Genomic DNA, 27,866 nt, shown 5'->3' on the forward strand with positions numbered 1-27,866 from the left:
TCGCATGAGAACACCACCACTCCTAAATTCCTCTCCAATTCACACACCATCCTGACTTGGAAATATATCAGTGTTGCTACATTGTCATTGGTTTGGAGTTCTGGAGTTCTCCCTAACAGCACTGTGAATGTCCCTAGACCACCTGGAATGCAAAGGCTCAAGAAAGCAGCTCATCACTCACTGCCTTCTCAGGGACATTTAGAGATGGGCAAAAATACTGGTCTTGCCCGCGATACCATCATTCCTTGAATGGATAAATACAAAATAAATTGAGCTATGTTTCAAGAATTCTGGGAGGGACTTTGAATGTGTGAGAACTCAATTATTCACTGCAACTTACTGCCCCCAAGGAGAAGTTGAACAGCTGCAGCCTCCTCTGTGAGAGATGTCAGCATTGTAATGTGTGTGGGCTGGTGCGAGGAATCCTGGTGACAGTAACAGATAGATTATAAAGTGCGGAGTCCTGGTGACAGGAACGGTTGGATTACAGTGCAGGGAATTCTGGTGACAGTAACAGTTGGATTATAGTGTGGAGGATCCTGGTGACAGGAACGGTTGGATTATCATGTGGGGAATCCTGGTGACAGTAACAGTTGCATTATAGTGCAGGGAATTCTGGTGACAGCAACAGTTGGATTATAGTGTGGAGAATCCTGGTGACAGGAACGGTTGGATTATAGTGCGGGGAATCCTGGTGACAGTAACAGTTGGATTATAATGTGGGGAATCCTGCTGACAGTAACAGTTGGATTATAGTGTGGGGAATCCTGCTGACAGTAACAGTTGGATTATCGTGCGGGGAATCCTGGTGGCTGTAATAGATGCAGCCTGATATGTATGCAGCCTGGTGTGTGACAAATGCCAATTAATAATGTCCTTGTTGTTACAAACATGTCAGCTTCTGCGTGCAGAGAATGCAAGTTGTGTGGCTGGGATGCATATATTATCTAATGGAATTCCAGAACATTGTAATTCTTAATGAATGCAGGAATTGAAGTATGTTTAAATTATCTTCAGATAACTTGATTTAAGAGACCCTAACGAATATGCCTCCTATTTATGTGGAGCTTGTTCAAAAACACTGGAGCGCTGCACATTATAAATTATAATTATAGTGCAGACAAATAGGGCAGGTAATGGAAAGATGTGAGACGAGAATATGATGCCTGTTTTTGGGCTACAGGTTGTGTTACTGCCTTCTAGCAGTGTATTTATTGTCAATAATTTCATAGAGTTTAGTTTTGATGCTCTTTCTTACTGACCAACTTGTGTCTAGAGAGTGATTAAAGGCTAATTGCCACTGAGGTTTCTGTTGAAGGTTGTGACCAACCCAGGTTCTGTCCAATTCCAGATCTTAAGAAGTTCTCTAATTTACCAAGTGTACGATAAAGACTGGTGGAAAAGGTCAGCTCACCCAGCAAGCCGGTCTGCACTCATGATAGAAGCATCACAACTACACACTTGCTACACCCTGCACCCCACAACAAGAGAATAAAAATAGTCAGGAAAATTCTTCTCTGACTCACTGAGGAGATTTTTTTTACCTGTTGGTTAGGCCAATATAGGGAAATTGGTTTCTGTTAATAGATTCTGCCTGTGTGTATGTACACAGGACTCCAGCAGGGCCTAGGTAGCGGAAAGCACAGTCAGCAATTGTGAGGCAAAGGGAGAGGGATCCGCAAGAGGAATGGGGATCAGGCGGGATCAAAGAGGTGGCAGTTTGAAGTCTTGGGTTGGGTTTGAGGTATTTAGGTAGCAGGATGCTGAGACAGTGATTGGGGGGAAATGGGGGCATTGTAGTAATGTCACTCAACTAGTAATCCAAAGGCCCAGGCTAATAGTCTGGGAACATGGGTTCAAATCCCAACATGGCAGCTGATAGACTTTAAATTCAATTATTTAATAAATTCAGTTAATTAAAACAAATCTGGAATTGAAAGCTAATTTCAGTAATGGTGACCATGAAACTACAAGTCATTGTTGTAAAAACCCGTCTGGTTCACTAATGTCCTTTAAGGAAGGAAATCTGCCATCCTTACCTGGTCTGGCCTACATGTGACTGCAGACCCACAGCAATGTGGTTGACTCTTAGCTGCCCTAAAGGGCAACTAGAGATTGGCAACAAGTGATGGCCTTGCCAGCGAAGCCCAGTTCCCATGAATGCATTACAAAAAGAACCTGTGAGGAGGAGTGCGCAGTGTGACTTGGGGTGGAACAGAATATGGGTAGCAGAGTTTTGGATGTTCTGAAATTTATGGAGAGTGGTGGGTAGAGACAAACTAGGAGAACATTACTGTAATCTAGACTGGGATGGGCAATAAATGTTCCCTTATTGGTGTCTCCCATATCCTAGACACAAAGTAAAACAAATTAAAAAGACCTGGATAAAAATAAGCATTTGTAGGTAAAGGACAGACTGTAAATTGACAACAAATGCAAGTATAGAAATTTCCTATTAGCACTATTTATTTCCCAGCCGTTTGAAATGAATGCAGCTTAATTACATGTAGTCATTGCTAACATTTCTGGAGATCAATCAGAGTATCAAATTTTCCCCACTATGCTCAGTGAGGCAATTTTTTTTAATACAAGCCAGAAATTTGTCATAAAAATCCATAGGGAATGAGAACTAATATGTTTCTAATTAAATGAATGGAGTGTGAAATGAATGAAGCAGGCACCTGTTAGTATGACCACAGCCAACTGGAGAATGGCAAAAGAATAGAATAACCAAAGAATTACAGAGTTACAACTTTACACCAAAATCAAATTCCTAATTATATTATTAAAAGGTTCACAAATCTTATTTATTCATTTCTCTCTCTCTCTGTCTCTCTCTCTCTGACTGAACTTGATCCTCCTTGTACCTCTCTCTCTCTGACTGATGTTTATTCTGGTACTGCGATGATGTCTAGGTTCTGTGATGTATTCATTTTCTCCAGAATTCTCTCCTAGTCTCTATTCTTGCACACACAGCACAAGGCAACATAAGCACCTGTGTCATCCAAAACTCTGCCACCCATATCCTGTTCCACCCCAAGTCACACTGCGCACTCCTCCTCACAGGCCATTTTTTAAAAGCATTCGTGGGAACTGGGCTTCGCTGGCAAGGCCATCATTTGTTGCCAATCTCTAGTTGCCCTTGAGAGCAGTTAAGAGTCAACCACATTGCTATGGGGTCTGCAGTCACATGTAGGCCAGACCAGGTAAGGACGGCAGATTTCCTTCCCTAAAGGATATTAGTGAACCAGGACGGGTTTTTACAACAATCACTGGTAGTTTCACGGTCACCATTACTGAAATTAGCTTTCAATTCCAGATTTGTTTTAATTAACTGAATTATTAATTAACTGAATGACTGGTCAGGACAATGAGCAACCCTCAAATTGAGATCTGCTTTCAATACTGATTGGGTCACATGGAGCACCCAAGGCATAAACTGGATGGGCTAAAGGGACATTTTTGTCCTGGATCTTTTCTTATGCCAATGATTGGGGAACTGTGGTACAATTAGAGGGATTGGGCTGTGTAATATCCCACTGCACTCATTGGGAAGTAGATGGTGGGGAAACTATTGGAAGCAATTCTGAGGGTCAGAATTAGTCTACACTTGGAGAGGCAGGGATTAATCAAGGACAGTCAGCATGGTTTTGTTAAGGGGAGGTCATGTCTGACCAATTTGATTGAATTTTTTGAAGAGGTAACCGAGTGTGTAGATGAGGGCAATGCAGTTGATGTAGTCTACTTGGACTTCAGCCAGGCTTTTGATAAGGTCCCACATGGGAGACTGATAACGAAGGGAGGAGCCCATGGGATCCAAGGCAATTTGGCAAATTGGATCCAGAATTGGCTGAGTGGCAGGAAGCAGAGGGTGATGGTGGAGGGGTATTTTTGTGACTGGATGCTTGTGTCCAGTGGGGTTCCACAGGGATTGGTGTTGGGTCACTTGCTGTTTGTGGCATATATAAACGATTTAGACTTGAACGTAGGTAGGTTGATAGTAAACTGACGGATAACATGAAAATTAGTGGGGTGGTAAAATAGTGAGGAGGATAGCCTTAGATAACAGGAGGATATAGATGGTCTGGTCAAATGGGCGTTTCAGTGGCAAATGGAATTTAATCCAGATAAGTGCGAGGTGATGCACTTGGGCAGGACAAACAAGGCACGGGAATACACGATGAATGGTAGGACCCTGGGAAGTACCAAGGATCAGAGGGACCTTGGTGTGCATGTCCACTGGTCCCTTAAGGTAGCACGACAGGTAGATAAGGTGGTTAAGAAGACACATGGGATGCTTGTCTTTATTAGCTGAGGCATATAATATAAGAACAGGGAGATTATGCTGGAACTGTATAAAATGCTGGTTAGGCCACAGCTAGAGTATTGCATGCAGTTCTGGAATCCACATTATGTGATTGCAGTAGAGAGAGTGCAGAGGAGATTTACCAGGATGTTGCCTGAGCTGGAGAGTTTTAGTTATGAGGAGAGATTGGATAGACTGGGGTTATTTTCCCTGGAGCAGAGGAGATTGAGGGGGGACATGATTGAGGTGTATAAAATTATGAGGGGCATAGATAGGGTAGACAGGAAGGAACTTTTCCCCTTGGTGAAGGGTTCAATAACCAGGGGACATAGATTTAAGGTAAGGGGCAGGAGGTTTAGAGGGACTGTGAGGAAGAATTATTTCACCCAGAGGGTGGTGGGAATCTGGAACTCACTACCTGAAAGGGTGGTAGAGGCAGAAACCCTCATAACATTTAAGAAGTATTTGGGTGTGCACTGGTACACAAGGCTATGGGCCTAGCGCTGGAAAATGGGATTAGAATAGTCAGGTACTTGTTTGACCTGTGCAGACTCGATGGGCCGAAGGGCCTTTTTGGTGTTGTAGACCTCTATGACTCTATGAACTGCCGGTTACGTGGTGAAAGCAAACCATCATAGTCGATGATGAAACAACAAGAAATAGCCCTTGAGTGTCAGCATCTCCAGATGTGAAAGCCAATTAAAAGTGAACTGAGTATTGTGTGGAATTATTAGGAATTTAAACAAACACTCATGTTATGACATAATGGGATGGTTTGATCACTGTAAGTAGTGTTTGAGTTATTCAGTGAATTGTCAGCCTATGAGAAGCTACTAGCCAGTGAGATTACAGTATTTTCAGAATAATATTCCTGAGGAACTTTCCAACTGTATTTTACAGAATGTTGTAGGTAATTGGACCCCAAGGACATCACATGAGACCTTTTCTCTCCACCCTCCAATTGCTTTATTGTTTGCTATCATTCCAGGAATGTATTACATAACAGAGTTCTAGAGAATTGTCATTCTTAATTGCACATTTTTGGGTCTGAATTTGTTTCCTACACACTTAACATTCATAATGCCTGTCCTTCCCCACCTCCCTCCCCACCAGCCCCCCAACATACATCATCCTGCACCCTCTAAGAATGTGCTTCTGGTCTCTGCCAGAGCAGATTTTACAATCAGCACAATGATGGGTCCCCATCACTCCACACTGGCTCCGAATTGATTCCTGCTCCTTTCTGTTCACCTGCCTTCTATCTCCATTCCCTGCACTTTCCTGTCTCTGAACATCTTAGGCAGGGGTACAGGAAGCGGATTTACTGGGAGAGGTGAAAGCTGGAACCTTTCTAGGACTGGATTCAAAGTCTATCTAAGGAATCCTTTCAACATGATCCCATTATTCTTTATATACACCTAACGCCACTGATTTTCAGTTTACATGAATAAATGAACAATCCCACAGGATTTGATTGCCCTCTAAAAAATGTTTTTTAAAAATGCCAAAATTCAATGTAATGAAACAGAATTTATCTATTCACCCATTGTAGCTAATTTTAACCCAACATGCCAGGCAGGAAACCCACAGGATTGGGTGAACTGCCAGTTTTAAACTCTTTCTAATGTTACTACTTTGAAGAGTCATAAAGGGCAGAATCTTTATCTCAGCAGGCGGGTGTGCACCTGGCCCGTTCGAGCGTAAAATGATGCGCGTTGACCCCAGGCGAAAGTCCTGACATCAACGCGCAGTTGTGCAATATTTCATTTGGCGGGCACGCGCCAACAATTAAAAGGCCATCGAAAAGATAATTGAACTAAACTTTCCGCTGCATGTCCAACCTTAGGTTGCCAAGCAGGCAAGAAGGCCAAGTGGCCTTTGCACTTTTCAGGAAACCCCATCCCGCCTGTGGTGAGGTTTCCAACAGCAAATAAAAAAAAATAATAATTTTACAATTTAATTAATAACATGTGACAGAGTCTCATGAGGGGACTTGTTTGATAACATTTTATAAACCTTTGTTTTTTTTTGGAAAACTGTTCATCTCCCTGAGGCAGCTCTGTGTCTCAGGGAGATTTTCAAGTGTGCACACGCGCGTATGCACTAAGTTTTCCAATTGCCCCGCTCGCCCATCTCCCCCGCCAGCACAAGCAGCACTGAGTGCTGACACTTGTGTTTCATGCTGGGAGGGCCTTAACTGGCCTGCCAGCGTGAAATCGTGGTCCGGCCCTGATCGCAGGCAGCGGTTGGCTTCCTGACTGCCTCCGCCCGACAACGACCAAATTCTGCCCATGGACTCAAAATGTTCACTCTGTTTCTCTCTCCATAGACGCTGCCAGACCTGCTGGGTTTTTCTGGCATTTTCTGTTTTCATTCCAGTATTACTGCGTTCAGTTCAGTGTTGAGTCAAACCAGGCGGACTGTAAAACCAGCATTAGCCCCAGTCCTGCCAGTTTCCCGGAGGGAAGGTTGGGTTAAAGTCTCCTGTAAACCAATGCGGTCCTGCTCATCCTGTGGTTGGTCTGCTTTCAAACCCCGTAGATAGACAGCAGGCAGAACTCTACCCTCCAGTTGGATAGCCTTCACATGACAGCTGTCAGGTCAGGAAGTGAGCAGTGTGGGAGACTAAAACCAGCATTCATCTCCACTGAACTCTGAGCAGCAGTGCATCCAACTGTGTCTGGATTCAAGGCAGTGGGATGATGTTTCCATTGTGTTTTATTCCAGGCTGCCTGATTGACTGGAAGCACAATTACCTGTTGATTTCATGGGCACTCTGAACATTTGAGGAGAGATGGCACGACCGGCACAAATGAATCTAAGTATCCCAGGTAAGCACCCACTCATCTGCTGTTGTAGCCACCAACAGGCTTCTCCCCATCAGCATTGTGGGCATTTTTGTAGCCTGAGCTGGGAGCTGAAATGTTGACACTTCCATTCCTTTACAGGAATAATTTCTATTCTATAAGCCCCCATGAATCCAACCAACCTGTAGCTCTCTTAATTAGCTGCAGCATCTCTAATGTGAGCTTCCAAATCCCTGACATACCCATTATTCTGAGCTTCTGTTTATTCAAATCATTGGATGCAGCACATAACTCAATTTACTGAAGAATGTGGATGTACCAGGTCTTTATATAGATTCTCCACTAGCTGCATTAGAGTTTAACTCAGTGGATATGTCCAACATAAATCATGTGGATAACTGGAATTCCTCATTTAAAGAACTCTGGGCAGAAGTGTTCCGGGCTGTATTTCTGATCCACTAGTTTTTTTCCCATGATGGCATCACCATGAAATGATTACAGATGAAGAAGGCCATTTGGCTCATCTTAATTGATCCAATAAGAGAGGTCCTACCATAGCATCCGATTGTTTCCTAAATTAATCCAGTGGCTTTGCCTCCAACAGTCCACATGTCATAAGATCATAAGAAGTAGGAGCAGGAGTAGGCCATTCAGCCCATCGAGCTGGAAGATCATGGCTGATCTGATTATGCCCTTGACTCCTCTTGTAGATCAAAAATCTGTCTGAGTCAGTGTGAATATATTCAATGACCCAGCCTGCACTGCTCTCTGAGGAATAGAATTCCAGAGACTAACAACCCTCAATTGCTCTTTGTGTGAAGAAGAATTTCCTTATAACTATTCTAAAATTACCTCTTGCTTATTTGATTTTGTGATCCAGAGGACAGTCCTTCAATAGCTTTACTTAAAGCAATAAACTGGATTAAATTCTTCTATGCTTTTAGCTGACTAAATAACCCAGATATATCAAGACAAACATCAGATTAAAAGCAAAGAAATGTACTGTTTGTGTGCAAAATAATCAACATTTATTTCAGTGTGGAAGTCTGCAGCATTATTGTTAACTGCAAACCTACTAACAATGTTCTATCTTTCCCTAGACCTGGGAAGTCATGCTCTGTATAATGAGTTGAATGACAGCGAAAAGAGCCCATACGCTGTGGAAACACCATATGGTTTCCAGTTAGACCTGGATTTCCTCAAATTTGTTGATGACATTCAGAGTGGAAACACTCTGAAGAAAGTGACCATTCATCGTAAACCAAAAATAAAACCAACAACAAGTACTAGTGGATGGACCTCCACAGAGTCACTGTCCTCCTCAACCAGTGAAGACATTAAAACATTGCCCACAACACCAAAGTTTAGAACTTACACAGTTGCTTATGACATAAAGGATCCTGTTTGTAGTCAGTACTTAAATGCAATGTCGCCACCTCCGGTCAACAGTCTTCTTCCACCACCTTCCCCAAGATCTTCCCTGAGGAACCTTCATGTGGAAAAGACATTGCTGGAGACAAGTCGGAGGCTGCAGCAGGAACAGTTGACTGCTGAAGACATACCAAAACCTAGGTTGTTGAACACTGGGCCCAAATTGGGCATAAATTCATGCAGTCAAAGCCAAACGCCCCCATCTGCTCAACAAAACACTTCCATAGGAAATGGTGATGTTAACCCAGCCCCCAATCCGTCATTCACTGGCTTTTTCAGCTTTAGCCCTATGAACTCGGGAAGAAGTTCACCGGTCACAAATATCACACCGGCTCACCTTCAACACATCCGTGAGCAAATGGCAGCTGGCCTCAGGAGGCTGAAGGAGCTTGAAGAACAAGTGAAAATGATTCCATATCTGGAGAGGAAACTCTCTGCAGTCGATGAGGAGAAGAGGCAGCTCATAGCTGAGCTGAAAAAAAGAAAAGTTAGTAGCCAATCCGAAGCCTCCCGCCTCAGGCAGCGGTCGTACAGCACGGGGAATGTGGCACAGTACCAACCAGAAGCCAGGAAGGTGGTGGAGTTTCATATTGATTTAGTTGGTGACAACGAGGAGAAGCGATCCAGTAAAATTAAAGAGCTTAGAAGACTAACTGAGAAGTTGACAGTTGCTGAAAGGAGCAGAGCCTACTCTAAAGGCCCATCTCTGGGATGTTCTCCAACTTCTCCAAGCAGAAATGTGCTGCTAAAGTCAGTGGGTGTAGGAGAGAAGAAGGACATGAATGAGGTTGTTTTTTACTACAAGTCAGAGAGACCCACCCAAGAGGTAGCGGTTGGACCAGAAATGGAAATGAAACATGTCAGTGTTGGAGTTGTTGAGTCAATGTTGGGACTCACCACTGAGGCACAGGAGGAAATTGAATTTCTACAAGAAATTATTGATGGTCAAAAAGCAAATATCTCCATGATTGCGGCTGAACTGGAAGATGCAAATAACGAACTGAACAACTTAAAGCTGAGTGTGCCACTTGTCACTTGTAGGACGATGGTCGATGCCAGTGTAATGGCCCAGCCACTTATGGTCCATGCAAGTGAGGAAGCCAGAGTTCCAGTCATGAGTCGAGCAGTAGGTGATCACTTGGACATTATAGATGTGTCTGTGGATTGCACACCACAGATGTCCAGTGTAGGAGTTAACTGCAGCTTACAAGTACAGGAGGTCGCTGTTGGTCCAGATACTCCAATTACACAAGAGGTCACTGATGATGCACATTTGGATATTTACAGTCAGAGTAGGAGTGGACTTAGACAAGAGAGAGCCAGAGGAATACTGAAGGTGGATTCGAAGATGGAAACTATTGAAGATGTTACCATTGATAGTGATCAAGTGTTACAGGGCAGTCAGAGTGTAGAAATAAAAGATTGTGACATTAAGCATAAGGTTAAGGACCAGGTGACTAGGGTGAGCTTATCAAAGGACATGGTCCAAGAGGATCATGTTGCAATCAAGCTCTGTAGCACATCTTTGCAGGTTGTGCGTGAGAGAAATGCAGTTACTGAGGGAAATGTGCAAAGGCCCATGGAACAGCAGCACATGGTCAGTCCTACCAAAGGTGAGTCTGGTTTTATAATTTAATGAAATATAACATCCTTTGGATAGAAATCTAATCAGAAATAATTGATTGATTTTGCATCTTGAAGATTGAAACTAGAAGAATACTTTTCTAAACCTTCTTTCAATCCAATGTCAATTCAGGTGTTTATGGACCACACAGTAAATAGTCTTAGTGAAGTACACAGACAAATTATCCCACAAGATGGGGGAAGGGGACTTACAACAAGTGTTACAACATCAGCCGCCACAGTTTTAATTTCAGAGGTCATAGCTCAAATTTCCAAACCTCAACCAGCTATTTTGCATGTCCAGGTTACATGTTGATTAACTAAGGATTGTTAACAGGAGTGGAGTCATGGAGCTAATGGGAACCTGCATTTGGCAGTGCTGCTGAACTCGGGTCAGAGCTATGTGTTTTGGTAGTAGAACTCATTCATGTTTTGCTGTTTTAAAGCCAAATAGCCATTACAGAGATGTTTCGGATAATGCTTTTCTATACGACTGCTGTCTGGCTGTTTTGTATTAGATATGCTGAACAATTGGAACCACCGTCATTATACCAGTCTGTTTCTAACAGGAGTGCTGAAGTCAATCATGAAAAAGAAGGATGGGTCAAACAAAACAGAATCAAATGTCGGCAAAAAAAACCTACAATTTGTTGGTCTTTTGAATGGAGAGTAAGTAATTACAACTATTAGTCCAAAGTATTATTGTTATATTGATGTGAATGACTTACACATTTAACAGTGGTTTAAAAATTAGGAAGACCCCGCCACAGATGCCATTCCCTAGCCACTGGCTCCATCCCTCTCCTTGGCAACTCTGTGAGGCAATTTAGGTGTCACATTTGACCCAAGATGAGCTTCTGACCACACATCTGCACCATCACTAAGACTGACTACTTCCACCTCCATAACATTGCCTGACTCTGCCCCTGTCCCAGCTTATCTGCTGCTGAAACCCTCATTTTTACCTTTGTTACCTGTAGTCAATTATTCCAACACACTGCCAGCTAGCCTCCCACATTCTACCCTCTGTAAACTTGAGATCATCTAAAATTCTGCTGCCTGTGTTCTAACTTGCACCAAGTCCTTTTCACCCATTACCCCTGTACTCTCAGACCAACATTGGATACCGATTAAGCAATGCCTTGATTTTAACATTCTCATCCTTGTTTTTCAAATCTCTCCATGGCCTTGCACCCCTCCCTACCTTTGTAATCTCCTCCAGCCCCACAACCCTCCAAGTTGTCTGCGCTCCTCTAATTCTGACCTCTTGAACATATGAACAAGGAGCAGGAGTAGGCCATTCTGCCCCTCAAGCCTACTCTGCCATTTAATAAGATCATATGATAGGAACCTCAAATCTGCATCCTGCCTACCCCTGATAATTTATCACACCTTTGATTACTAAGAATCTATCCCCTCTGCCTTCAAAAATTCAAAGATTCTGCTTCCACTACCTTTTCAGGAAGAGAGCTCCAAAGACTCACTACCCTCTGAGAGAAAAAAAATTTGCCTCATCTCCATTTTAAACGGGCGACCCCTTATTTTTAAACAGTGACCCCCTAGTTCTAGATTCTCCCACAAGAGGAAACATCCTCTCCACATCCAGCCTGTCAAGACCCCTCAGGATCTTATATGTCTCAATCAAGTCGCCTCTTACTCTTCTAAGAGGCGACTTGATTGAAACATAAAATCAAGGATCCTTCATGTTTATAATTAGACCATAAGACCGTAGGGCGTAGGAGCAGAAGTAGGCCATTCAGCCCATCGAGTCTGCTCTGCCATTCAGTGAGATCATGGTGATCTAATATTCCTCAATTCCACTTTCTTGCCTTTTCCCCATAACCCTGATTCCTTTACAGATTAAAAATCTGTCTATCTCAGCCTTGAATATACTTAATGATACTTAATGATGCAGCCTCTACAGCCCTCTGTGGTAAAGAATTCCACAGATTCACTACCCTCTGAGAGGAGAAACTCCCCCTTACCTCTGTCTTAAGTGAGTGACCCCTTACTCTGAGATTATGCCCTCTGTCTAGACTCTCCCACAAGGGGTAACAGCCTCTCAGCATCTACCCTGTCAAGCCCCCTAAGAATCTTATATGTTTCAATAAGGTCGCCTCTCATTCTTCTAAACTCCAATGAATACGGGCCAAACCTACTCACCATTCCTCATAAAAAAAATCCCTCCACACCCCGCGATCAACCTAGTGAACCTTCTCTGGACTGCCTCCAATGCCAGTATATCTTTCCTTAGAGAAGGGGACCAAAACTGTTCACAGTATTCTAGGTGTAGTCTAACTAGTGCCTTGCATAGTTTTAGAAAGACTTCCCTATTTTTTTACTCCCTTCCCTTTGAAATAAAGACCAACATTCCATTTGCCTTCCCTATTACCTGCTGAACTTGTATGCTAGCTTTTTGGGATTCATGCACAAGGACCCTTAAATCCCTTTATGCTGCAGCTTTCTGCAGTCTTTCTCCATTTAAATAATATTCAGCTCCTCTATTGTTCCTGCCAAAGTGCATAAACTCACATTTTCCTACATTATATTCCATCTGCCAATTGCACAATCATGTCTTCAGTTGCCTATGTCCCAAACTCTGGAATACCCTTCCAACACCTCTCCATTTCTCAAGCTCGCTTTCCTCCTTTAAAACATTCCTTAAAAACAAGTCTTTGACCAAGTTTTCGGTCATCTGTTCTAAAATCTCTTTATGTGGGTCAGTGTCCAATTTTGTTCTATGATGTTGCTATAAAGCACTTTGGAATGTTTTCTCACATGAAAAGTGCTGTATAAATACATATGGACTAATGGATTATAAAATGTGATTAACTAAATTACACCAATCAAGGATTTAGTGAGATAGATATACAAGTTTCTGTTCTAGATGGTTGAATTTAAATAGGCTGAAATGAGTAAAATTCCATTTGATTATAGTCATCACCTGAATCCCAAGGCTTGATGACTGTCTGAAAATTGCTTTCCTACATTTACTATTCACAGTCTGTCCTGGATGTTTTCACACCATCAAGTTTTCTAATTGCACTGATTTGGTCTGTGATCCTGGGTTGTATGAGATAGGACTGTATCGACATATTTCATGGCAATAGTAATCTTGGGTGGAATTTAATGCCCTCCCCCATGTCAAGTTAGGTGGTGGTGGGGTGGGGGTGGGGGGGCGGGGGTGTGGCGGGGAATGCATTTAATCAGACGGGAGATTGACAGGTAGAGATCCCACCTCTGCCCAGATTAAGTCCATGGAGAGAAGGCTCGTTGTACAGCCTTCCTGTCCTGCTACTGATTGAGGCCCCTAACTGGCAATTAACGCCCACATAAAGGTCTCATCCCATCACCATTGGTATTCAACTGCTGGCAGGTGAGGAATTCACCATGCGGGAAGCCCTGGAAAACAAACCCTAGGGTTGATTGTGAGTTTTCGGGGTGGTCCCTCATTCAAAGGCACTCAGTGCCTGATTGAGGGACCTGGGGCATCGGGGTGGGGTGGGGCCCTCTGAGAGCTACACCCTGCCCTTGCTGCCGGCCCTACCCCGTGCTCCCCCTCACATCGTCACTCAACTGAGGTCTGGGTTCATCAGCAATCCTTAGCCTTGGGCAGGTTTATTACCAGCAGGAGGCATTGCAGCCCCAGTGATGCTCCATTAAATACCACTCCTTTTGTTGAATATATTGTGATCTGGTTAGTGGTTACAACAATGGCTAATCGCAATAAAACATGAAGAGATAAAATTACCTGTGTTTTAATAGGTAATAGGCCACAGGGAATATACTTTTTATTATTCATTCAAGGGATGTGGGCTTCACTGGTTAAGCTAGCATTTATTGCCCATCCCTAGTTGCCCTTGAGAAGGTGGTGATGAGCTGCCTTCTTGAACCATTGCAGTCCCTGTGGTGTAGGTACACCCACAGTGCTGTTAGGGAGGACGTTCCAGGATTTTGACACAGCAACAGCAAAGGAATGGTGATATATTTCCAAGTCAGGATGGTGAGTGACTTGGAGGGGAATTTCCAGGTGGTGGTGTTCCAATGAATCTACTGCCCTTGTCCTTCTATATGATAGTGGTCATGGGTTCGGAAGGTGCTGGCTAAGGAGCCTTGGTGAGTTCCTGCAGTGCCTCTTGTAGATGGTACATACTGTTGCTACTGTGCATCGGTGGTGGAGGGAGTGAATGTTTGTCGATGTGGTGCCAGTCAAGTGGGCTGCTTTGTCCTGAATGGTGTCAAGCTTCTTGAGCATTGCTGGAGCTGTACTCATCCAGGCAAGTGGGGAATATTCCATTACACTCCCGACTTGTGCCTTGTAAATGGTGGACAGGCTTTGGGAGGTGAGTTACTCGCCGCAGGATTCCTAGCCTCTGGCCTGCTTTTGTAGCCACAGTATTTATATGGCTGGCCCAGTTCAGTTTCTGGTCAATGGTAACCCCCAGGATGTTGATAGTGGGGGATTCAGTGATGATAAGGCCATTGAAGGTCAAGGGGCGATGATTAGATTCTCTCTTGTTGGAAATGGTCATTGTCTGGCACTTGTGTGGCTTGAATGTTACTGCCTGGACATTGCCCAGATCTTGCTGCTTTTGGACAGTGAAGAGTCGCAAATGGTGCTGAACATTGTGCAATCATCAGTGAACATCTCCACTTCTGACCTTATGGTGGAAGGAAGCTCATTGATGAAGCAGCTGAAGATGGTTGGGCCTAGATTGTCCAATGTGCATTGTAAATATGACACCATGGGGGATAATAGTTCTCTGGTGCATTCTCTGTGGCAATGCCTTGACCAGTCAGAGTTGACTTGCCAACCAATCAGCACTTTTTGCTCATGCAGTATAAATTATTGCTCCCTTTGAAATTTGGCACTCTTGCATCTGTCCTGGTTGAGTATAAGATGAAAAGCTTTGACAGAATGTCTCTCCTTTCAGAAATATTCAGGTTTTATACTACTAAGTGGCTAAATGTCTAAATGTACATTGACAGTTCAATGGGCATGAAGGAACATTCTGCAATGTTGTTGGGCACAGTGAACAGATTGAATTATCCAAAGAGCCTTTTCTCTTTATGATCCTATTAGTGATTATTTGACTGCAGATGATTCCTGAGACTACACACATTACAACAGGATGTGACATTCCAGGGGATTATGATATCTAGAAGCATTTTTATATTAAGACTCAGGATGTAGGCATTTGTTGCCCTTCCTAATTGTCCTTGAGGAGATGGGTGAATCACCTGCTTGACAACTGAGTGGCTTCCTGGGCCATTTCAGAAGGCAATTAAGGGTCACATATAGGCTACACTATAGTGAACCAGATGGGTTTTCAAAACAATCCAATAGTTTCATGGTCACCATTACTGATAATAACCTTTCATTTCATATTCACTTAAATAATTGAATTTAAAGGTCTCAAGTGGGATTCGAACCTAAACTTCTAAGTTATCAGCCCAGGCATCTGGATTATTAGTCCAGCAACATAACCATTATGCCACCATTTCTGGCAATAGTCACAACAAAAATCTTGTTGCATTTAAAATTACAGATATGAGTCAACTTCAAGCGAGGAATCAAGTGGCGAAGAGAGCTCGGACAAGGTGGCTGGAGACAGTTCGGAGAGTGAGTTGGGAAATTGCTGTGACAGTTCAGATGAAGATGGCATTGCAAACCTGGATGGCAGTGACAGTGACAACTGTGAATCTACTGAACAATGCAGGGATAAAGAGAAGGAGAAAATGCCTGCTCAGAGCAGACAGGAGAGAGAAGAGAAGAGATGCGAAGAAGAGGAGGTCAAGGAAAAGTGAGAATAAGTTTATTAATTTGTTCTAATACCTAAATCATTAAAACAATTTGAACTTTTGACCAATGAAACAAAAAAGCAAAGAATCGCTTGGTGGTACAGACCTTGAATATTGCTGAAAAAAGGAACAAGCTGTCGGTGCTTTTCGTCTTGCCCTCATCAGGATAGCTCACAAGAATTTTCCAACTGTAACGGGGGAACAACAATTTATACTGCATGAGAAGAGAGTGCTGATCAGTTGCCAACCAATCAGCACTCTCTTCTCATGCAGTATAAATTGTTGTTCCCCCATTACAGTTGGAAAATTCTTGTGAGCTATCCTGATGAGGGCAAGATGAAAAGCTCCGACAGCTTGTTCCTTTTTTCAGCAAAATAAACAAAGCTGGAATTTGATATTATACCCTCGCTTTTGTGGCATGGGGAAAGGGAAATGTTACTTATATCCCCACTTACATGATAAACTCATGAATATACTTAGAATTACAGTTTAAAAGTGTATGTAGGACCTGGAACCTGTTTCTCAATGCTTAGCTGTTTAAAACAGTGATAACCATTCGGATCTCAAAGGTCCAAGTTTCAATTTGAATTCAGCTAGTCTGGCTGATCTCAATCATGGTATACAGCTGAAACTGTTGAATGAGGCGACTAGAGGAGAAATGAGTGAGCAAAACCCATTTCCAGTCAGTTCAAAGCCCGCCAATAGTGATTCTGGTGGTAATTACAGCAAAAGAAGAAAAATTAAGCTATGTTACATCTTCGGATGGTTAAGATTGTTATAATCTGCCCCGTTCTGTCAGATTGTTTCACCTGACTGCTGATATTTGTTGGTGAAGAGATCTCTAGGTCGCTTCTGCTTTGTATTTTGAATGTTTGCCGTGTTGGATGCAGGACAATCATCTCCAACCATCCTGCCTGCAGAAAGAATCATTTATGCTGTGACTTAGAATAATACCTGGGCTCTGCAGATGTGACTGTGAGCAGAACCTCTGACTCCAACGTAGAAGGAATAAAAAGAAACTGATAAGATTAGATTAACACGAGACTGGAATCAGGAATGTGCAGCAAAACAGGAATGTGCATCATCATAACAAATCAAATAGAAGAGCAACAAAAGAAACTGCTGCCACAGAACAGAAAGAAAGGCAGGAAATGCTGGAAATACACAGCAGATCTGTTAATACAGTCCACAGAGCAGTTTGAAACAGTGCATGCAGATTAACTAGAACTATGTCAAGGAGGTAGCTGATCCTCATGGTCGTGGGGCAGCTAGAAACTGGAAAGCAAACCACAAGGGCAGCTGGTAATTGGCCTCATACCAACAGGGCAGCTGGAAGCCATGACCAGTTCAACAACTGGAAACTGCAGGGCCAGGTGTAATTAGAAAATATGCCAGGGAAGGAGCTGGAAACTGATAGTCACTGTGGGTGACACGCAATTTACAATGAAGGAAAAACACCATGATGTCACAATAGACATGGAGATAGATAGAGTGAGAATTCAGGGTGTTAGGAGTCAGTTGTGTGGTGGCTCAGCTGGTAGCACTCTTGCCTCTAAGTCACAAGGTTTTGGGTTCAAATCTCACTCCAGTGCCGTATGGAGATGCTATTCTCTCGATGAGATGTTAAGCTGTGGCCCCATCTGTAAAAGATCCTAAGGTGCTGTTTCGAAGAGCCCTGGCCAATATTTATTCCCTCAGTCAACATCACAAAAGCAGATTGTTGCTGTTTATGGGGCTTTCTGTGTGCAAATTAGTTGCTATTTTGCCTCGGGCAGAATTTTGCCCTCGTCGGGTGGCGCGGTGGGTGGGCCTGGGAGCGGCTGTGAAAGCGATCGGGGCCTGACCGCAATTTCACACTGGTGGGCCAATTAAAGTCTACCCAGCATCAAACATGTGCCGCAGCGTTCAGTGCTGCCTGTGTGGGGTGGGGGTGGGGGGAGGAAGGCGAGCACAGAAGGTCATGGACACACGCAGGATAAGCTCCCTGAGGCACAGAGCTGTCTCGGGGATGAAGGTTTTTGAAAGTAAAAATTTTTTTTTTTTAAAAAGTTAATAACATATCCCCTCATGTGACATAGTCACATGAGCAGGGACATGTTAAAAATTAGTTTAAAAACGAATTAAAAATTTTTCAATGACTAATCGAAACCTCATCCCACTTGGCCTTTTCACCTGCCTGAATTTCATTCAATTAGATCTTTAATGGCCTTAATATGCCTGTTAATTGTCAGTGGGTGCACTGCCAACTCCCGCGCGTGCCTGCCGATTGAAATATCGCGCAAGCATGCACATCCGCCTGATGAGCGTAATATCCTGCCCCTCATTATTGCAGTGACTACACTTCAAAAAGTACTCCATTGGTTCTAAAGTGCTTTGAGATGACCGTGATTATAAAAATAACACTATAAAAATGCAAATTTCTCTCTTCTTTCTTTGAGCAATGCCCAATAAGTACCTGCATTTTAGTACCAACCAATCAGCACCCACATATTAACACCAACCATTCAGCACCCGCCAGTTAACATCAACCAATCAGCACCCGCACCTTAACATCAACCAATCAGCACCTGCACATTAACATCAACCAATCAGCACCCGCACATTAACATCAACCAATCAACAGCCACACTTGCATCAACCAGTCAATACACACACACTAATTCCCCCAACAAACACATTCCATAACACTGATCAGGTAGAAGGAAATTGTATCAGGGCACCTAAGGTGATGTAAATCATTAAATACAGGAGTTCTCGTACAACACATTTGTCACTTTAGAGCAACCCAGCTCCAATTAATCATTCAGATTAAGGGTCTGAAGTTAGGACTATGCCATACAGAATGCTGCCACATGGTTGGATCATGTGAACACTGAACTGAATCAGTGGGTGCAATTCAACCCTAATTTTATAATATTTGGGAAAAGACTTGAAAGATCACTAAGTTCAGGCTTTCAATATTTGCCCGTAAAGTTTCTAGAGAAAATTAGGGCTATAGCTCCCAAATTCTTCCTGATGTACATCTCTGTGGCGGACAGAGTCCTGTGCTGGTCACTCTCCAGCTGTGCTGTGTCTGGCTGTGGTTTTAGATAGACTTTTTCTACAGGTGATTGTGTGGCCTGTCTTTATTTGTGGGAATGAGTTCATAAACTGAGTATATCTGGCGATAACTATGCTGCTTTGTTTTTGGATTCTTGCTGTTCCAGATCCTTGAAATTTATAAAAGTTTACTTTTTGATTTTAAACTTTGTGTTGTTTTCTCACGTGTTTTAATATAACTGGCTGCTAAGAACATTCCTGCAGGCATTGTGTCCAGTTCTGTTAGTGCTTCATTTGTTGACACGTGCCTTGTTTGTGGGGTTGAACTCTCCTTATCTCCCCACTCTCCTGTTTCCTGGTTTGGAAAATTTGTTTCTTTAGCTTGACTCTGACACACCATTTCCTTCCTGAGATCAGTGACTTGCTGCTTCTGTTGGCTGGTGTGAATCTTCCACGTCCACAGTTAGACTCAACCTTAGCAAACCAGAGCCCCTGATCTCGCTGAAATCCACTCCTGTGGTTTGGAGTTCCGTCCAGACTGTTCCCGATGGTCTGAACCCAGACATCCTTCATTCTGTTTGGGTTTGGATTGGCTGCACTTAAACCGCAAACCCTATCCCAGCCGCAGCTTTGAGGGCCCAAAGTGCCAAGCAGGCCTTATGCAATTATTCAAATTTTCTGCCTTTTTATTTTTATTTTAAGGTTACATTATAGATTTCTAAATATCTAAGATTGACCATGATATTAAGCATTTGTAAGTATTTTCCTGATTTTAAACCCGTAGCTCAATACTGGACGAGCTTAGCTGGCTTTCTCAGACAAAATTAACGCCCCATTTGCAGCAATTCAGCTAGGGCTTACAGAACTACATAACTCATACCACAAACCTACCATTGCCGTGACAACTGATTTGGTGAGCTGGGCGCCTGATGCATGTGGAACCCATGGAGGTGTTTAAGTCTCCAAACCAAGCTAGGGCTCCTTCACGCATAAGGGTTTTTTTTGCCTAACATATAGTGCACAATCCCTCCCTATATGGACAAACCTGATCCCAACCACCCTTCTTGCTATCACTCCAGACACCCCTCCCACTATCCTGCCATCTCTCTCCCTATCAGCCCCTCATTCCCCCATCCACCTCGCTCCCTACTGCCTATCTCCCCCTCACCACCCCATGCCCCATTCCCCCGCCCCACCCCCCAGCCACCAATCTTCAAGAACCTCAATATCTACTGGCCCTCTGGTCAGCTTCACTCTTTTACCCGCTATCTGTCCAATGCCCCTGGCATTGCCTGTAAAGGATCATAAAATGTATAAAAACAATCCAATGACCCAGCACAAAAGGAGACCATTCGGTCCATTGTGCCTGTGCTATTTCTTCGAAAGAGCTATCCAATTAGCCCCGCTCCCCAGCTCTTCCCCCCCTACCCCTGCATATATTCTCCCCTTCAAGTGTTCCCTTTTGAAAGTTATTATTGCGTCTGCTTCCACCATCCTTTCAGACATCATTGCAGATTGTAACATCTTGCTGCTTAAGGAAATGTTTCCTCCTGTCGCCTCTAGTTCTTTCACCAATCCCCTGGTTGTTGACCCAGCTGCCATTGGAAACAGAGTAAATATGGGGAAACTCTCAGTACTCTCCATGATTTTGAACACCTCTATCAAACCTCCTCTTGGAGAAGGGTCCCAGTTTCTCTAGTCTTTCATGTAACTAAGATCTTTCATCCCTGGTACAATTGAAGTTTTTCTTCTCTGCATCCTCTCCAAGACCTTGACATCCTTCCTAAAGAATGGTGCCCAGAATTGGCCACAATACTCCAGCTGGATGTATTTTTAGCATAAGCCCCTTCTTTTTGTAGCCTGTGCCTCTAGTTACACAGCCAAGGATTTTGAGGAGTATTTGGTCGATGCTTGTAGGCTGCAGTGTGTCCTGTGTTCCGTTAAACACTTCTGCCCTGAGCATGTTGGATGTTTAGAGGGTTTGTTTGCTGTCCTGATTCTTCAGTGGGTTATTTTCCTGCAGGTTTGAGCTGAGTCTGAAGATGCGAGAAGTGTGCCTGATCCTGAAGAATCATTTCAATGACCCGAACCCAGTGAAGAGTAAGGAAGTGGTGAGCATCCTCACGTGCCATGGCTGTGGTGTCGATAGTGATGCCATGGTGAGGTGGGGTTAAAGGCTTGTGTGGGGATAATTGTGTCAGCCCTGGCTCAGTGGGTAGCACTCTTGCTTCTGAGTCGCAAGACTGTGGCTTCAAATCCTAACACAGGCTTGAGGATTAAATCCAGGCTGATAACTCCAGTGGAATACTGAAGGAACGCAGCACTCTCAGAGGCGCTGTCTTACTGATATGACATTAAACCTCAGGTGGTTGGAAAAGATCACATGGTGCTGTTTCAAAGACCTGGGGAGTTCTCCCCGCTATCATGTCCTATATTTATCTCTCAACCTACATGACTGAAACAGATTATCTGATTATTATCTCATTGGACCTTTTGTGGGATCTTGCTGTATGCAAGTCAGCTGTCGTGTTCCTGACTTTGGGCTGGATTTTCATGGCGTCGGGGTGATTCCATGGAGAGTTGAAAATGGCAGCCAGGACCCGATTCCAGGATTCTTGGCTCCATTCTTGGGGTTTCGGATTTTATGGAATGCCTTTTTAGGGTGCAGGCTGGTTTGGAACCTGAGCCCACACCCTGCACCCCCAACCTGGCCGGCTCCATTGCAAAGACAGGCATGTCCTCGTCCACCACAATTACCATGGAGTCAGGTCAACTTTTCAAAGTCGTGGTTCACAGCCCCTCCTGAACCATAACCTGTATGAGGGAACCTTTTGAAAGGTAAGTTCAAAATTTCCTCCTCATGCCAATGCCAATATGCCCCCCCAGCCCCAACCACTGCCTATGGCCTGTCATGTCCCCCCCCCCCCCATGCCAAGCTTCATTATGTATTCTTAGCTGAGAGCCCAGACATCCATTAGAGTGCTGAAACAGCTGTGCCCCAAGGAAAGCATTGCTTGATTGACAGGTTGGGCTCTCTGGTCTTTTCTGTTAATTGCACAATGTTTATTTACGCAAGATAAAGAGTCTCGAGTACTTGCAGTTTCAGCTTTTGATACTTTAAAGGGCCTGGATGATTGACACTTTTATTGGGCAATAGTAAAAAGGAGGGTTTTTTTTAAAGGAACGTTCTTAATGAGTGACTTTTTAAAACATTTTTATATATCCTATTGTCACTATAGGATTCATTGTTTCTATATAGTGTATAATGGGTAAATGGGCATAGCTTGGCCTGGGGGGATGTGGGCACTTAGGGGCCCTCATCCTTCTCTCTCTCTGCTCCTCACTCTCCTTCTTCTCTCTCCTGCTCCCTCTCATTCTCACTGTTCCCTCTCACTCTAACTGCTCCCTCTCTCTCTCTGTGTGATCCACCTCTCTCTCTCACTGCTCTCTCTCTCTCTCTCTCTCTCACTGTTCCCTCTCTCTCTCCTGCTGCCCCCCTCTCTCTCTCCTGCTCCCCCCTCTCTCTCTCCGGCTCCCCCTCCTCTCTCTGCTCCCCTCCTTTCTCTGCTCCCCCCTCACTCTTTGCTCCCTCTCCACCTCTCTCTACTCTTTCCTCTCTCTCTCTTTCCTGCTCCCCCTCTCTCTCTCTGCCCCCCTCCTTTCTCTGCTTCCCCCTCACTCTCTCTTTGCTCCCTCTCCACCTCTCACTACTCTTTCCTCTCTCTCTCTCTGCTCCCTCTCTCTCCCTCTGCTGCTGATCTCCTGTCTGTGGATCAGCCCCAGTTTTCTCCACAGTGGGCTGTGGCTGTTGCAGATGTGATGGTCATCTTGCTCCTCATCCTCAGTACAATCTAAGGCAGCCGTGGTAATCCTGATCTCGAGTCTCAAAATCTCCAAAATGCTCAATATGGCTGAATGCAAGTACTCTCAACAAATGGTCCCTTTCCCAGTTGGAGGCAAGAGAGTAGTTGAGAGTAATGAGTAATGATGTCTGAATGACTGAATTTGCCTGAGACCCATGAATTGCTGTACACTCTCCTTGCCGTCTATGTTCAATTCCCAGTTAAAATCTCAAAGGATTTGTCTCATTTAAGTATGATAAGAAATATTCTGCCTCATGTGAGGGGGTTGCACACACATATCGAGACATCCTGCATTAAACCTAGAAGAGGCCTTCCAGACAGGCTGACACTTGTGCTGATTTTAATGACTCCCAAAGCTGATCCTGTCCACTGTTTGCGTTTTAAAATCCCCCTTTCTAAAATGTCAAGTGAAGATTAATCCAAGCTGTTTTTGCTTCGGTTATTTGCTGCTATGGGCTGACACAGACTGCATCTGTTAACGGCCTATACTTAGGCGGGTTACACTGCTATCATGCTCGCTGCGCTGGCTGCCATGGAAACTGATGCAGAGATGAATGTTGTGGGTGGGTTCATTTGGAGAAGGTACAGGAACGTGTGGTCAGCTGGCTCCAGCTCCCAGCCTGGGCGATTAGATTTTGGGTGGAAGCAGTTGAGAGTACATGGGCTGAAAGTCAAAAGCAACGGTCCTGGATGCTCTCTGAGCACTCTTGTTGTGTGTTTGCAGATGTCCAGCTTGAACGCGATCCAGCAGGAGTGGTTTAGAGCCTCCAGCCAGAAGTCAGCCTCTCCCCAGGCGGTAGCCGATTATCTAATGGCCTTCGCAGAGATGTCACCAGCTATCCTGAAATATGTGGTCAACCTGTCTGATGGAAACGGCAATACGGCCCTGCACTACTGTGTCTCTCACTCCAACTTCCAGATCGTGAAACTCCTGCTGGACACTGGTGAGTTCAGAATCTGCTGTTCACTAATTCAGTAAAAACCTGGGTTAGAGGAAGGGGTGAGGCACAGTGTGGGTGGGGGCTTGGGAAGGTGAGTGGGAAGGGTGTAAGGTTGGGTGGCAGCGCAGGGCCAATGGCATGTGGAGGGTGATGGGGGTGATGACAAAATTCCCAGCTGGCATTTGAAATATTTCCCCATGTGGCCCTCTCCTGAATGTTATCATATTGTTGATGTATCAATAAGTTATGACTCGAACTAAAAAGGTTTGTTTTAGCAGCACACACCAAGAGATCAACACGTGACTTAAAAACTGATGTGTGAGCATCAAGCTTATTTTAACTTAACATCTCCTCCTTCTTCTCTAATGGGAAAATGCCTGCCATGTACCAATCACACTGCTTCAGATTTATTTAAGGGTGCAATTGCTGTAAATTGATTGATATTTGGCTATAGTGGGGGACTATGATGTGCCAGTGCATGGTTCCAGGGGTGGTCGTGTAGTGCCAGGGGTAGAGACTACAATGCCACTCGGCGGTTGTGCAATATCTGTAGCCTTCCTCTTTTAAAACAATCTTTCGGATCTCTTATTTTTATTTTTCAGCTGTCTGTAATGTTGACTGGCAGAACAAGGCGGGTTACACTGCTATCATGCTCGCTGCGCTGGCTGCCATGGAAACTGATGCAGAGATGAATGTTGTGAGGCAGTTATTCAATTTGGGAAATGTCAATGCCAAAGCCAGTCAGGTGAATACCTATGGTGGAAATTAACATTGTGCCAAGTGAATATGCGTGAAACTGACAAAACTTATAACAGGAGCTGCTTCCTTAAAACAAACCGAAACTCAGTGACGAAGCTATGCAAAGTGTATGCTATCCAACACACAAATATATCAGTCACACACACAGTACAGCGACCTCCCTCGTGTTTAATAGGAGGGTACCCGTGATGTCTGAGCACAGCCCCCGGTCTCCCAGGGACACACACGGCTCCCCCCGGTCTCCCAGGGACACACACGGCCCCCAGTCTCCTGTACTGTGTAATTCCTAATTGTGAGAGTAAGTGTCCCCAAATTGTATGGAGACGACATTCTTCAGGGTTTAAATGTGAAATGTAATTCCTGAGGAAATGCTTACCAAGCAGGAGCTGATTGCATGGTTTTATCAGCACAGGTTTGAACACTGAGCCTCATCACAGGTCTCTGTCAGCATAGTCAGTGTAAAATTGAACCATCGAAGAGCTTGGTCCTTCCTCCTGTTTCTCTGACTCAATCAAAGCAAGTGCATTTTGTCATACTCCCATCAACTAAATCAGGCTCTCTCAGGTGTTATTGATCGTGGGAAACTATTTGAATAGAAGATTACTGATATTATTTGTGATTCCTCTAGAGCTGCACAGGGGTAGGTTGGGAGGCCCAAGTAATCCATTCTCAGACAGTCCAAATCCTCCTTTATCTCAATTTCCAATTGAATTATCATTCCTCCATGTGTTGTTCAGGACCTGCCTGTGCAACTGGGTTGTAAGCTTGTTGGTGACTCTCCAGCCAAGGTCAGGGCATCTGGATGCATGGAGAGTTCTGTTCACTCCTTTCCCTCAGCTGTTCATTCAGAGCCCACAGGACTGAGTGTCTTGACACTCCCAGTGAAAGTTTTTGTTGTGACATTCCGGAGGTGTGACACAATAATGCCATTCCTTCGTCGTCACTGGTTCAAATCCTGGAACTCCCTCCTCACATCACTGAGGCAGCACCTACCATCTCCTCCTTGGTCAGTCCCTCGGGATCGAGGATGATTTGTGTCCACTCCAGTTCCATGGATCCTGCAATGGCAGATAAGCCCAACATGTGATCCGCAGATTCTGCCACATGCAGGAAGTATCTATACCACACAGCCTGCTGTGGTTCAAGAAGATGGTTCACCAGCACTTTCTCAAGAGATGGACAATAAATGGCAGCCTTGTCAGCAATGGCCACATCCTGAGAACAATTAAAAAATATCAACATTATGCCCTGGGATTTTGTATTTGCAGATTGTTTACCATCCATCTTGATCACGGTGCACACAGATGCCTTATAAACTGAGAACCCATTCAATCACAGTTCGACTCATAGGATATTCTATTTATTGTTGACACCTGGTCACTTTGATTTTTATTTACTGCGAACTTGCTTTTCGCTGGATGACAGCGAATATACTTTACAGTTTGCTATACTGTCACAAACACCATTTAGTTTTGGATAAATAGAAAACACTAACCAGAGACTTTGTCCTGGGCCCTCTGAAATTACAATGAGTGCTGGATGGCATTAGCCAATAGCTAGTTGCTTCACATCTGAAGGAATTTCAGGATGTTATTGTGTTCCATTGATAAACTTGCTCCCAAGGAAAGAAACTTTCTGTTTTTGTGCATCACCTGTTTTAACTTCAAAGGATGCAAAACCCCTCCAGTCAACAAACATCCCACATGTTATAGAATCATGTGGATTGCTGACAGCCAGTTGCAATTGCCAGAGATTCCATTGATTTCCATTGTTGCTGGTTGAACTTCAAAGGCTTGGAAGTATATCTCCAAGTTTATCAGTTCCTCTGAGGCCATCTAGATAGGAGCTGGAGACTGCAACACAATTTAATGTAAGAGTCTTACGGGCCTAAGTTCAGCATTAGTGAGTGAATAACATTGGTCGGAGTTGAAATTCAAGTTCAGCAAAGCCAGGAAGTAGTTGATCTCTTGCCTGTTCCTTATACTTTGTCAATAGAGATATAAATTAATTGTTTTTGGATTGAGGGGTTGTAAGTAAACTCTAAATTGCTACTTATCATCTGTGCCGTAGTTCATAGACTGAGCTACAATCTGACTGTTTTTGCTACCACCTTCCTAAAGTATAAGAGACCACGGAGGGTCTGTGCCCTATCCAGTAGGCTAAATAATTCAGAAAACTGGAATAAAAACAGAAAATGCTGGAAATACTCAACAAGTCAGGCAGCACCTGTGGATAGAGAAATAGGGTTAGCGTTTCAGGATGATGACCTTTCATTCGAGTTCAGGCCATCAACCTGAAACGTTAACTCTGTTTCTCTCTCCACAGATGCTGTCTGTCCTGCCGTAACTAAATACAGTCACTGGTTTATGTTTGGTTCCCGGGCATCGCTACGTTGCCAGATATTTTGCAGGTAAGCTCACGCTTGGGTTGTAAGGAGGGAATTCTCACTTATGAGGCTGATGTTCAAAGCCTGGTTCAAGGGAAGAGATGGAGGTAAAACCCAAATGTGTAGAACAAAACTGAAAAATGTCTTTTATTCTCCCCTAGGCGGGTCAGACAGCCTTGATGCTGGCTGTCAGCCATGGACGTATTGAGATGGTGAAAGCCTTGCTGGACTGTGGAGCTGATGTTAACAGTCAGGACAACGAGGGCTCCACTGCGCTGATGTGTGCCTGTGAACATGGACGTGTGGAGATTGTGAAAGTCCTCCTGGCGCAGCCAGACTGCAACATCTCCTTGAGCGATAACGTAGGTTTTAGTTGCGGTCATCGGACAGATTTGTCACTGCACCTTATTGTTCCTGAAGCAGAAACCAAAAATAATGCGACTGGCTGAAAAGTCCTTTCTGTGTAAAAATGTCCCTCCGCCACTGACGCACAGTGGTATCAGTGTGTACCATCTACAAGGTGCACCAAGACTCCTTAGACAGCACCTTCCAAACTCACGACCCACTACCACCTAGAAAGACACGGGCAGCAGCAACATGGGAAAACCACCACCTGGAGTTTCCCCTCCAAGTCACTCACCATCCTGACTTGGAAATATATTGCTGTTCCTTCACTGTCGCTGGGTCAAAATCCTGGAACTCCCTCCCTAACTGCACTGTGGGTGTACCTACACCCCACGGACTGCAGCGGTTCAGGAAGGCAGCACACCACCACCTTCTCAGGGGCAACTAGGGCTGGACAATAAATGCTGGCCCAGTTAGGGAAGCCCACGTTCCCTGAATGAATAAAAAAAAACTGACCCTCCTTGATTGGCAGCGATGGGTGTGTCTCATTTGCATAATTTCAGC

The 27,866-nt window shown here is 44.2% G+C and overlaps 1 protein-coding gene across 4 annotated transcripts in view; it reads left to right on the forward strand.

Moving 5' to 3' along the window:
- LOC121287218 (KN motif and ankyrin repeat domain-containing protein 1-like) overlaps nt 1-27,866 on the forward strand; it is an 85,985-nt gene that overhangs the window by 46,944 nt on the left and 11,175 nt on the right. For 3 of the 4 annotated variants that reach the window (XM_041204896.1, XM_041204894.1, XM_041204895.1), the window contains exons 2-9: nt 7,034-7,137; nt 8,214-10,157; nt 10,737-10,836; nt 15,717-15,971; nt 21,032-21,119; nt 23,596-23,815; nt 24,415-24,557; nt 27,119-27,319. In XM_041204896.1, coding sequence (XP_041060830.1) covers nt 7,101-7,137; nt 8,214-10,157; nt 10,737-10,836; nt 15,717-15,971; nt 21,032-21,119; nt 23,596-23,815; nt 24,415-24,557; nt 27,119-27,319 — 2,988 coding nt within the window. In that variant the 5' untranslated portion in view covers nt 7,034-7,100. Of the gene's footprint in view, nt 1-7,033; nt 7,138-8,213; nt 10,158-10,736; nt 10,837-15,716; nt 15,972-21,031; nt 21,120-23,595; nt 23,816-24,414; nt 24,558-26,896; nt 26,983-27,118; nt 27,320-27,866 lie in introns of those variants that run through there. The other variant, XM_041204897.1, reaches the window with a different exon arrangement.

The sequence above is a fragment of the Carcharodon carcharias genome, chromosome 14, assembly GCF_017639515.1.
Source record: "Carcharodon carcharias isolate sCarCar2 chromosome 14, sCarCar2.pri, whole genome shotgun sequence".
In the NCBI taxonomy this organism is placed as follows: domain Eukaryota; kingdom Metazoa; phylum Chordata; class Chondrichthyes; order Lamniformes; family Lamnidae; genus Carcharodon; species Carcharodon carcharias.